This window comes from Meleagris gallopavo, chromosome 11 (genome assembly GCF_000146605.3).
Source record: "Meleagris gallopavo isolate NT-WF06-2002-E0010 breed Aviagen turkey brand Nicholas breeding stock chromosome 11, Turkey_5.1, whole genome shotgun sequence".
Classification (NCBI taxonomy): Eukaryota; Metazoa; Chordata; class Aves; order Galliformes; family Phasianidae; genus Meleagris; species Meleagris gallopavo.
In genome coordinates, this window is record NC_015021.2 from 15441294 (window position 1) to 15454632 (window position 13339).

The 13339-nt window shown below is 39.6% G+C and overlaps 1 protein-coding gene across 1 annotated transcript; it reads left to right on the top strand.

The window, feature by feature from the left end:
• The first annotated feature begins 1726 nt into the window (after nucleotides 1-1726).
• Nucleotides 1727-12124, top strand: HRG (histidine rich glycoprotein). The gene is made up of 7 exons (XM_010716840.2): nucleotides 1727-2029; nucleotides 5225-5332; nucleotides 6287-6374; nucleotides 6887-7053; nucleotides 8453-8569; nucleotides 9550-9636; nucleotides 10287-12124. Exons 1-7 carry the CDS (start codon nucleotides 1826-1828, stop codon nucleotides 11691-11693), a joined length of 2178 nt encoding a protein of 725 aa, XP_010715142.1. The 5' UTR covers nucleotides 1727-1825; the 3' UTR covers nucleotides 11694-12124.
• The last annotated feature ends 1215 nt before the right edge of the window (nucleotides 12125-13339 follow it).

A 13339-nucleotide genomic window follows, 5' to 3' on the forward strand; every position in this document is an offset into this window, starting at 1 on the left:
TCTGTTTCACCCATAAAAAATGCATAAGCCTCCGTCAAGAAAATGATCAGTGTCACAACGAACAGCACAGAACAAAAAGAAAAATAAAGAACAAACAATCTGCAAACAATAGATGACTAAGGGAATTATGTTATAAATTACCTAATTTGATGCCTTTCTTCAGTACGACTGCCCATTTGAAAAATTAAACAGTACTGTAAGTAATGAATGGGAGTGGGATATGAAACACAGCATTTTGATGTGAATATTATTTCTAACTGGGGAGAGGTGTTTCAGATGCCTTTGATTATTTACACAGCATTTATTTTACCTTTTTTTTTCCAGAAGAAATTTGGAATTATTATAATGAAACATCATAAAAAAATTAAACAAAAGAAATATCCGACTGCATCACAAGTGTGTTTCTTCCAGCCCAGTATTCATGTCTCACTGTGGCAAAACAATTGTGGTTAGGAGAAGCATGTGGGCCTGCTTCCTTTTTGCAATCCATCCCTTGTGCTTTTCTGGTGTCCAGAATTATTGTACTGGGGATATTAAAGAGCACGACTCTGCTTAGTCCTAGTACACACTTTAAGACCTGCTGCCTACAAACTTTTCTAAACCATTTCTGACCTCACTGATACTGTTCACCTCCACATCTTTCTGTGGCAAGAAGAATACTACTTTACATACAGGCATACTACTTTTTTCCATTTTGAATCAATTCAGACTAGTGCCAAGTGTCCCTCACTCTCATATTGTAGGATCACACAATGGGCTCATATGCCACCAGGCTTTAGAAGAAAGCCACTGCTTTGGCTCTGGACATTTTTGAATGTGATTTCTCAGATGACAGACAAGCTAAAAGTCGGGGTTTTATTCAGTAATTTAATGAAGGCTAAGAGTGATTACCCATAATATTTCTTAATGTTTCTCTCAAAAATAAATAAAATAAAAACCTCAAAGTCAAACGTGCAAACATTGGCAGCTGTGAAAGCTATGAACATTAGTATGCACTGCATTATTTTAATAAATACTAAAATACTATCAGGGTTTTTTTTAAGTCTTTTGAAACTACTACAGCCAAAGAGCACAAAGAACTTCTCAGATTGAGAGCACGAAGGTAGGTTTATGTCCTTTCATGCCATGACCAGATTACACTGGTATTAAGCCAATCAATCCTATTCTGTGTACCATTCTGAAAACACGTGCAGCTGGTAGAAGTCTGCTCTAAATTCTCCCATCTGCAAGAGTGGCAGGTACTCGCACAGAAGCCATGGACCACCAGCTTGCAAGGGCACCTTGAGCTGCATCTCTTTTCCTGATCTGAGTGACATTCTTGTTCACTGGTGCTCTCACCATTAAGGAGCTGCAATCACATAGACACAGCCATAATACAACCACAAAGATTCCAGTATATTTTCATTTCAACTATTTTTATCGCAAACAGGAAACCAAGATTGCATAATACCTGCAAACAAACTCAAACTTCTTAATGCCAGGCTCACCAGCATAGTGTTGGAAGCTAAATATTTTTCATAGTGAAACACTATTGCACAATGCCTGCTTAAAGAATCACAAACACAGCCCCTTTGATGGTGTTCCAAAGACTATTTAAAGGCTCACTTTCTTCAAAATCTGTTCAAATCGCAGTGTAATCATTTACTTTCAGTTTGCAAACATTAATCCAGGGCCAAGGTAATGGTCTTGTGACACAACACCTAAATTTATATAAAACCATGACTTTTTAGCATTCATTTAAAGCTTCCGTGGGCCGCTCTGATTCAAAAGCAGAATACTGGCTTCATCAGAGCATGAGCAGAAGTGACCTAACGCCACAAACAAAATGCTGCGTATAACTTCAGCTTTTTTTCTAGCACTTCTGCATTGTTGCAATGCCCAAACCAAAACCAGCCAGGCCGCTGCACCTACAGACTGTGAGACCATTGAGACAGACGCAGGAACGGCGCTGGATTTGGTGAACAGACATCGCCAGGACGGCTACGTCTTCGGCCTGTTCCGTGTTGCTGATGCACACAAACTACACACGGTAAGTGTTGATTTAAAAGCTGATTTATACAAGATCATGATGATAAAATAATGAGCCAGTTCATTAAAAGTCGATGATGATTGTTTTTAGCAGAGCAATGCTGATAAGATTCAATGAATCAGGTCTGATTTACATTATCACAGCATTCCCTTGTGCGTGATTTACTGTATGTTCCAGGGATGCTGAACGCCTTCTATTTTCTTGGCTGACTGGATGGTAGCATGAGAGATGCTCTGAATAGCTTTGTGAAGTACTATAAATTAATCTGCCTGGTCTGTTGTCAGGTCTCAAATAACATTCATAATTTATACTTAGAGGCTTTCTTTAATATGCTAAAGTCTAGCATTAACTAGATCAAGGTATAGTTCAAGATAGGTATTTCATTATTATCTTAACTTTGAAAATATCTGTGTAACAGGAGAGAAAGAAGAAAGGTTGAGGAAGCTAGAGATGAAAACACCAGCCTGCAAAAAAGGGAAAGGGCTCAATGTAGAACTATTTCATAGGTACATAGCAGGACCATTTCCCATTTCATAGGTTTCTCCATATTTCTCTCTCTTTTTCCTAGAGACCATATTCATGAGCCTTTCTCAATGAATGCCTTCCTAAAGGCCAAAGCAAATTAACAGCTGTAACCAACAGAATACAAGTTTCATTTACTTTAACTTTTAGATGACAGAGACCAAGGACACTCAGTATTGCCTATGAACTTGGCTACCTTTCAGCTGCTCACTTAGTAAATGAAAATTCGCATATCTGCATTGCTTAGGAGACGTATTACGCATCTCATATTGCAACTAAAAAAAAAGCAAACTGTTTTTTGAGGGAGATGCTTAAAACTGCCCCTTCCTTAAGACAAGTAAAAACTCAAAAAGAAACCCGAAGTTCAGATTGCTACAGGTCTCCAGGTAGGCTTCCAGAATATCAAGAGAACGTCTTGTTTTCCAAAGAAAAGGATGCAGGGAGTGATATTATTGGATTTTGATGTAATAGTCAAGTGATTGAAAAGCTCATCTAGGAAACAAGCAGTCTTCAGCATAGAGACTTAAGCCCTCAAGTCTCCTGCCCTTGAAGAATGCTCCTGTTTTGCTTTGTAAATTTTAATAAATTCATCATTAATAAATTGCTGTAAATAAATTTTGCTGTCTTTGCACTTGACAGCATTAACAGTCACGCAGAGTCTATAAGAACTGATCTAACCTACTGCTAAAACATTAATCCCATGAGGGTTCTGTGCCTTCTTGGAACAACAGCTAGTGAGTGTGGTTTCTTCCATGCTGAGTATGTACTTTATTGAGCAAAAAGTAATGGCAGATGCCCTGACAAGGCAACATTAAAAAACAAACAAACAAAAAACCAGAATGTTATTCTGTGGATAATCTATTTTTCCATGCAATAGTGTGCACTGAAACTATGACATCAATCCCCTGAAGAAACTTAACCAGACAAATTCTTAGTTGTATCTCTATTAAGTTTACATGGGAGTTGTAGAAGCAAAAGATACTTCGTGTATTCTCACCATAACAGTTCTGGGCTTGTACAGAGCTGCTGAACAGAGGAATTTTCTTCTGCATATTTGGATGTAGACACCTAATTACACCCAAACTCTGCTTTAGGATTTATAGAATCCAAATTCATCCTATTGAAGAAAATAAATATTTGCCAGGGATAAATTGGCTTCTTTAGCATTTCACAAGTTTTGATGACATAGTAAAAGTATTGAATCGCTTCACTCCAAGTGAATAGTACATTTTACAAAAGACCATCTTACCATCCCATTCAGTGCAATTCCATGAACACAAATGAGAGAAAAATAGTCTTTGTCACTGTATTTGTTCCCTTCTCTGTCTGCATTTCACTAATATGATGACTAGCAGCTTGAATTTATAAAAAAATTATCAAGTACAATAAAAATGCTAACTATCTCCAAGCAGAGAATAATCGTGTGGATAATAGGCAGAATGGGTGCCAGGATGGCTATATTCTTTTCCTGATTCTGACACAGAATAATACATATCTTTGTCCAGATCACCTAGCCTACTGTTTTAAAAGAGAGACAATGCTGAGACACAGACACCGCAAAACTAGTGTGCAGCACTACACTGGTGGACACTCACTAATAAAACATTACAGTAGACTGTGGTAACTCTTTCCTGAGGTCTTGCCTGTTTGGAAACGCTCTGACAAAGGAATCTGAATGGATGAAGTTTCCTAAAACCTGAAGACGCATTCAATCACAGCGAAGGGCTTTGCATCAATTTATCCAAATGATAAAATGAAATGTTTTCATTCCTAATGTCCATACCGGGGTTGCATGAAGTTTAAGTAATGCATTCCAAATGTGAATTGAGATTCATTTCCCTGCAGAAAAATAAAATACTGTTTCTGTGAACCACAGATAATTCTTAACACCACTTTCCATTACAATGGCACTCATATTCAAATTATGATTCCCCATCCCATTTGCTCTGGAAACAGAACATACTGGAAGAATTTCAGAGCTAAGGTTCCTAAATTTGTTGGGATTATAACATTTTTATTGCATCACTCCTCAAATAAACAGGGTAGGAAGCAAAGTTCTGAAACAGCATCTGGTCACTAAGGTCATTTGAAATGGATGAATTTGGAAAATCTGTCAGCAGGTTTGCTAATAGACCAGGGTGTTCAATGTGAAAATCAGGAGGGAATGACAACTTTTCAACATTACCATTTTCTTTATGTGACAGATGCTGGGTTAACAACAGACTCTTCTCACAGGTTCTCAACAGAAGTTGAGAGGCAGCAGCCATATGCTGCAGGAAAGGAAATTCTGTCGAGGTGTAAAGCCACAAATGTTACAGCGAGTGACTAAGTACTGGAACTGCTCAAAGAGGTTGCAGAGTGTCTGTCTTGGCTGTACACACAACTCAGCTGGGCAAGGCTGATCTAATTTTCATCTAACTTAAAACTTAGCTTTGCCTTGAACAACCGACTGCACAAGATGACGATGAAAGCTCCCTTCCAGCCTAAACCATTCCATGATACTATGCTTGTCAGCTCAGAATAGCCTTACTAGGGATACTAGGGAACTGGAGAAGCTACAATAAAGATTAAACATATCTACTTCTAAAAAAAAATTCTTTCAGACCAAGTTTCTCAAAAACAAATTATTTTTTTTTTCTTTCTTTTTTTTTTTAACCCATACTTCTCTTTCAGGAAAATTCATCAGTCCTTTACTTAACTTTGGATGTGCTGGAAACGGAATGCTCCGTGTTATCTGGAAGATCCTGGGAGACTTGTGAATATGGTGATCTCTATGCCATGGTAAGTAATAGCATCCAGGCAGAATCATGTGTCAATAAATACATAATTTGATTGCCAAGGAATTCCTGCGCAAAGCAAAGGCTAGGTTTTAATATGGCTCGCTATAAAAATAACACTGATTGGTTTCCAGAGTTGCTAACCATCAGCTAAAGGTTTAGGAAAGGGCTATCAAATAAGCACAACTTCGTTAAGCTAGCTGTCTCAAAAAGACATTTTCCACTGCTTTTAACAGAACTGATGTTTTGTGAATAAATTGCTAACAACTAAAGGGCACTAGAAATGATTTCTTTTAACTCATGTTCCTAGTATATCAGCCAGAAAGGCCAGTGTTATATTCTGTCAGTTTTAGAGCACGGTTGAGTTTGTGGCATGACAGTGTAGAACACTGGTAGTGTCAGTACACATGTGATGTGTTGCAGTATTTGTCCTTGTTTGCTGCAGTACAATGATGCAGCGTGGGATGAGAATACCTGTGCCAAACGTTATTTAAATAGGAGAGCAGTGATACTGCCACACAGGACAAAGCAGGAAGGCCATGGGCAGAGAGAAAGAAAAGGTTAAGATGGATAAAATGAATGTGAGAAAAGGTCCATCCACACTTTGATAAAGATTGATATAACCTTTGAGTATCTCTTGCATCTTAGCTTCCCCTGTTGGTTAGCAGTATCTCACTGTAAATAAGTACTAGAATGACTGAGAACACTGTGTTAGTTTTCCATTGTCTCCTCAGTCAGGCAAACTGAAAATTAAACAAAGGCTTTTGTAGAAGGAGATCCCATCTTATCTGAACACAAATTTTGAGTGGTACTAGAACAAACATTCTGTTAATGGCCATATCTGTTATTCTTAGAAATACTGAACATTAAAAGGAGGCACAATGTCTACGATCGACTACATCTGATTAAATCCAGTGAAAATAACCTGATAGTCATATATTCTCTTTTTTTTCTCCAGGACTTTGGGCAATGTAAGATTATCACATATACAAGCCAGCTGCTGAAGAAACCTAAATTATATGGATATAATTGCACATTAAGTCCAGGTAAAACAACCACTGTTGTAAGCTAGCAGGTTCTACTTCAGACCAGTCCTAGTAGTGAAGTACAAGTCTGTGCACTGCTATTGGATGGTAACCATAACAGATTAACTCATCTGCTTACAATTCCTATTTTAGATAATTCAAATGGTATGTTAAGAATGACTAACAAAATTAAGAGTACCCTATTCCTCTAAGACAGACTTTATTGATATCAGATATCACTTCTCCAGTCCACTAAAACAAGATAATGAGTATCAGAAAAAAAAATAAACTCTGAAAGAATGCCCATTTGAGCCGGTTAGATTCCAAAGTTAAGCTAGAAGTTTTTTAAGAATATTCATTTTCACATGACAGTGCAGACCTGTATTTGCAGAGACAGGCAGGCATTTCACTTGAAGGAAGAATTTGGTATTTCAGCTTCTTAACATGAGTTCATATTAAAGATGCATACACAGATGTTACTCTGAAGAGTATTAATATCCATTGCAATATTAGTAACTGCTTTGTTTTCACAGTTCCTCCCGATTTAATGGAGTGCAAAGATTGTCCTGTAAGAGTTGAAGTCTTAGAAGTCACTGAGGAACATAAAGATCTTGCTGCAAAGCTCCTGGAAAAATTCAACCGTGAGGGTAACCACACAAACTACTTCAAAGTCAACAAAGTTGAGAAGATTCTAAAGGCGGTACGTGGCATTTTGTCCTAGAACTACTACTAATAAATGACAGCATTCTGGGAGCAGATCCAAAACCATGGACCCTGAAATCAAATCCTTCTAGGATCAGAAATACTCTGTGTAACCTCTCAATATAAATCACCTGCTTAAAATTGAAGGTTCTACTTCTGCAAAGCCTTATCAATTCTAGGCACATGAAAGCAAAAGGATTTCTTATCTGCTTAAAGCTATGGCATTCAGCATGTCAGCCTTCTTTGTGTGGATATTTTTATTTTGTATGCCTATTTTCCTACCATATTATACAATATAAGAGTTTATTTCCTACCAGCCATAGTTTGTCGAGATGTACAGCCGTGTCTTATCACAGTCATACATCCTGTCAAGTTAAGCCAGACAACTTTTTACTCTGAAAATATTTAGCACATGAGTCTGTGAGCAGACTCAGCATCATTATGGCTGCTGTAGAACAAAGCAGCACTCTGAGAGCTCTGAAGAACAGGAGGTAAATTTGTATTGTAAATTTGTTGTACCTCTGGAGGAACTACTGTCTTTGCTAAATAATTTCTCCATCTCTAAGTGATGTCAACATGAAGACTTATCCTTTAGGTGATTAGAAGCATAACTCTTGCATCACCACAATTTCTTGTTGTTAGATCTGGAGATTTTTACTTAAAAAGCACAGGATCATTCTCCCAGTACATGTTCCAGTTCAGGACACATCTGCAAAGACCTCTTCCACAGCACATTTTGCTCCTGAAATCCATCTAAATTATAGCATGCCAACCCCACCGCTCCGTAGCTTGCAATACTGCTCAGAAAATTAGCAGTGTTTTATATTGTAGTTCCATGTAGGACTTCTGCCCATTCAGTCCACGACTGTTTTCAAATTACCTGGATTCAAGGATTTCTCCCTAAAATGCTTTTTTTTTCTTTCTTTATCTTCACACTTCTCCATCTTTAGCTACAGTGAGAATTCAGATTACACTACTGGATTTCAACAGACTGCATAAAACATAGAAACTATTAAGTGTCATTAAAACACATACCACAGTGTGCCACAGCTTCAAAAAGTTCAGTTAAATCAGTGAAACTTATGGACACATGTGCTACGGACACCTTCAAGAGACATGAAATAAACTACTATTACAGTCGAAAATTAAAGCAACTATTTACGAAACTCATAAAAGAGAGAGGAACAAAAGCAGAAATTATCTAATCCACTTTTCCTGCTGAATACAGAGACGTATACAAACTTTTGAAGAGCACAGATAATGTGTGAATGATATGAGATGTTGATAACAGCACGAAGCACGGCTGCTTTTAAAATTACAGCGTTTTTGTTGTTGTTTGCTTTTTGTTTATTTAAATACACCCAGTCAGCACCGCTTCGTTGACCTCTCTTTTTCAGACTGCCTCCCGTGAAGCTCACATTTTAGGATTCTCTATAAAAGAGACCAAATGTTCCAGAGAACAGCAACAAGCAGATGAGCCACTGGAATGTGAATTTCTGGATGACTGGCATGCTGTAAGTAGAGCCTAGGAATAGGAAGTGATGGCACCAGGATGATCTTTCCACAGTGATTCCAAGTATTTCTTGGAAGCATGCACCCAAACCCAAAATTCAGAATCCAGCATGTCAAAGTTCAGATCCTACTATGTTTCCTCTATAAGGAGCCAGTCTAAACTATCAAATGTAAACATAACTGAAGTCTGGCATACTACAGACCTAGAGCTCAATTCTTCTGTTTGGATCTGGCTTTCTCATTCAAATTGTGGCCATTCCCTAGTACATTTTCCATGCTATTTTCATAAAAACAATTATAACAACATGAATCATGGATTTTGAGTGAAATATATGTCCTGTGTCATATCAGTGGGCCAGGGATTATTTTTTGCTCTCCGCTACAGAAGAACAGAGGGTTGAATAATTCAGGCTTATCTACAGAGAGCTATCACAGTACTAGACAGCAGACAAAAGTCACTGCAAACAGGACGCTAAGGGAAGTAATGTTAAAGATTACAACAAATTACTTCTCAAAAATATAAATGGAAAAAATCTCTGATTTGAGATTCACCTCAAAAGCACTCTCACAACAAGGTCTACTTCTGAGGACTTCAAGGAAAATTTCAGAATAGCCTAAACTGAACAGACATTTGGCAAGCAAAGACAGAAAAATATGTGTAAAAATCAGTCAATATAGGCATTGGTAGATTACCAGTTTTTACAGATGTCAAAACTGAAGTAAGATGGAGAGCGATAGCTCTCTAGATGTGTATGAGGAAATGGTTTTCATAGTCAAGAATACTCAGAAATTAAATATATTTTATTCATTATTTAGAGGGCAAGTACGATTGGCCAGAAAGCTCCGGTTCTAAGTTATATAAACATAGTTAGGTATCCAAGGAAGTGGCCTAACTTTTAAATGCTGACTTCTTAGTGGCTTCTATTATCTCCATCACAAGAACCCAGACGTGCATTGAGTTTTTGGGTTTTGTTTTGTTTAGCACACAGGATTCTGCAAGGCAAGAACTGTTAGTGATCCAGATGAACCCAACGGAATAGAAATAAACTGTGAACTCTACCATCCCTGGGTAGGTACTCAATTATTGCAATGTCTCTGGCTATATTCTAATGTAGGTTACTGCAGTTTCAGTCCACTGTTACAGAAGAAACGTTGCAGAGGTTGTTTAGTACTCCCTGGCTGTGATTCTGTATGTGAGAACAGACCGGCTTTTGACTACTAAGATAGTCGGAGGATTAATTGGAATTGTGCTATCCCCACTGCCTCCTCCAAAGGTGTCTCCACTCTGCTTAATCACACTGCTCAGTTAAAGTGAGTAGAGAATGGCAAACAAGTTCAAAGGTAATTTTAAAAAGCAAGGAGAGGAAAGATGATCTGTATCATATTTGGAATTCCATTTTATATTACAACAATGATTCCAGTGTGGTTTTCATTTTGCTTTGATCCATTACAAATCATGCTCAGTTGGTTATATCATTCCATTTTATCACAGTGCAGTACTTTCAGATGCTTTTTGGTAATTTGACATTCTATCACCTATTCCTTCCCTTCTATCTTGAAAAGAATAGTTGTTTCTTCTTGCTTTACAAACCACTGGAGCCATAAATGCAAACCCATTAATTCCCACCTTTCTCTGTCACCATTTTCTTCTGTTTGTTCTATTAACAGATAACTTAATATGTCTTTCCCTGTTTGTTTGTTTGTTTGTTTTATAAACAGCAACGTTACTACGGACAAAGATGCAGATCTCCAGCTCCAGGTTGGCCACACAAGCATCCCCCTCATCACAGACATCATCACAGGCATAGAGGTCCACCGACCTTTCAGTTCAAACCTGAAGACTCTGAGCATAACCATGGTTTCAACAAAGATCATCAAGGCAGCCACGAAGAACCACCTCCTCCCTGCCATGGTAGACATCATCACCACCCTCACCCTCCACACCACGGTCTGGCTCCTTCCCAGGAAGAACCAGAGCACCCCTCTTCCACTCCTCCTCTTATTCAAGAGAAATCTGATTTTCCTCCTTCTATTCCTCCTCCCTATGATGAACAACATAGTCCTCCCCCTCCTCCCCATCATGGACCACACTGCCCTCCTCCTCATGGACATCATCACCCACACCATCCTCCCCATCATGGGCCACGCTGTCCTTCTCCTCATAGACATCACCACCCACCTCCTCCTCCCCAGGAGGAACCAGAGCACCCCTCTTCCACTCCTCTTATTCAAGAGAAATCTGATTTTCCCCTTTCTACTCCTCCTCCCTATGATGAACAACATAGTCCTCCCCCTCCTCCCCATCATGGACCACACTGCCCTCCTCCTCATGGACATCATCACCCACACCATCCTCCCCATCATGGACCACACTGCCCTCCTCCTCACGGACATCATCACCCACGTCATCCTCCCCATCATGGGCCACGCTGTCCTCCTCCCCAGGAGGAACCAGAGCACCCCTCTTCCACTCCTCCTCTTATTCAAGAGAAATCTGATTTTCCTCCTTCTATTCCTCCTCCCTATGATGAACAACATAGCCCTCCTCCTCCCCATCATGGACCACACTGTCCTCCTCCTCATGGACATCATTACCCACACCATCCTCCCCATCATGGGCCACACTACCTTCCTCCTCATGGACATCATCACCCACACCATCCTCCCCATCATGGGCCACACTGCCCTCCTCCTCATGGACATCATCACCCACACCACCCTCCCCATCACGGGCCACACTGCCCTCCTCCTCCCCCCCCTCCAGGACACCATCCTTACCTCTATCATCACTATCACAGGCATCATTGCAACAAGACACGCACATCTGGAAAGTACTTTCCATTCCAAGTAACTGGATCTGTCTATCGCATTCCAGTTCTAAATATGCAAGATTCTCTCACACCTCCCAGTGCAAAATTTCCTGACTTATCACTTCTTGGCCCTCACAGTGCTGGCACTGATGAAGGTACTCCCTTCACTGACTCAAGTCTAAGGGAGATGCCAGAAGCTCCACATTTTCCAGATCACCCTTCACAATCTAAGTCATGCCCAGGAAAACCTAAACTTGATCTTCCAAACATTTTGCCTTTACTTCCACATAAGTCCATGGCAGAAAGTCTTGAATGACCCCAGAGAAAGATATTCCTGACTTGAGGGTTGCAGGGCATATGACCAATGCACAGTGAATAATAAAAGCATATGGTAAAGGGGGAAAAGCATACAATTTCCAGGGAGGAGAAGCACCGACATTACTGATGAAGGCAAGTATTCCTTTGTTTCTTGATCCCAGCTATCTCAGACTCCACTATGACTGAAAGATTCAAAAGTCTGAATCTCTCAAATAACGTGACTGGGTAGAAATTTCAATCAGTTGAACTGAAAAGGAAAACTCCCTAACAGTGAAAACTAAAACTCTTCATTTTGTCATAGTTCTTAACTGTAATGTACTTCTCTGAGGAAGTATAATCATCTTCCATTAAAAAAAAAAATCCATGGCACTACATTACACTTCATAAAAATCCAAAGAAAATAAAATCATGTAATCATTTCTTCCTTGATGCAGTTGCTAAAGTTTTGTCTTTTCTTACTACAGATGTTTAGCAGCACATTCAATACCCATGAGGCATACTCTAACATAAACTGATTAATGGTTGCTGGGTTACAGGTTATCTAGAAAAGGTCTGAGTATAGTTAATGAGTTGTGGTGTAACACAACAGCGTGGCCTGTACAGGTGCTTCCATTGCTACAAATACTGGTGGAGATACATAAAAAATTCTGCATTCAAGTACAGCCCTTTTCAAATAGTTCGTAACTGCTCTCAGTGGAGGGGAAAAGCAAAGACATGTAATAACTCTTTCAGGTAATTTTATTATTATTTTTTTAATCAATGAAGCATTCGCCAGCTGTATTGTGGGCTGCATCAAAAGAACGGTGACCAATGGGGCAAGGAAGATAACTGTCCCCCTCTGCCCTCATGAGGCCTCATCTGGAGTATTGTGTCCAAGTCTAGGGCCCACCAGCACAAGAAGGATGTGGAGCTGTTGGAGGGAGTCTAGAGGAAAGTCATCACGAGGATGATCAAAGGGCTGGAGCACCTCTACTACGAAGAAAGGTTGAGGGAGTTGAGCTTGTTTTGCGTAGAAGAGAAGGCTCCAGGGAGAGCTCACTGTGGCTTTCCAGTACTTGAAGTGAGCTTACATGCTCTGATCGTGATAGGACAAGGCAGAATGGCTTTCAACTAAAAGAGGGGAGATTTAGGTGAGATGCGAGGAAAAAAATATTACTCAGAGGGTGGTGAGGCACAGGCTGCCCAGAGAAGTCATGGATGCCCCATGCCGGGAGGTGCCTAAGTCCAGACTGGATGGAGCCCTGGACAGCCTGATCTGGTGGGGTCAACTCTGCCCACAGCAGGAGGTTGGAATTTGGTGATTGTTAAGATCTCTTTCAACCTAAGTCATTCTGTGGGACTATGACTCTAAGAATCTTTCTGCTGACAAATTAGTTGGGAGGAGCAGGAAGAAAGAGCTCTGAAGTCTCTTTATACTGGATCCCCCTTCAAGATAAGTCCACTCAGACAGTCTGGGACTGCAGAGACTTAGTTCAGGTCAGTTATCCCATAAGCAAGAACATGGGGTTAATGTACAAAAAAAAAAAAAATTAGTCTTCAAAGTAGCTTTTAAAGAACATGAAGTAAAACAAAGCATAAGGAATAGAATGAAGAAAAAGAAACAAAATGAGGATGGCATTTTGCATACCCAAGTAAAGGTTGGCT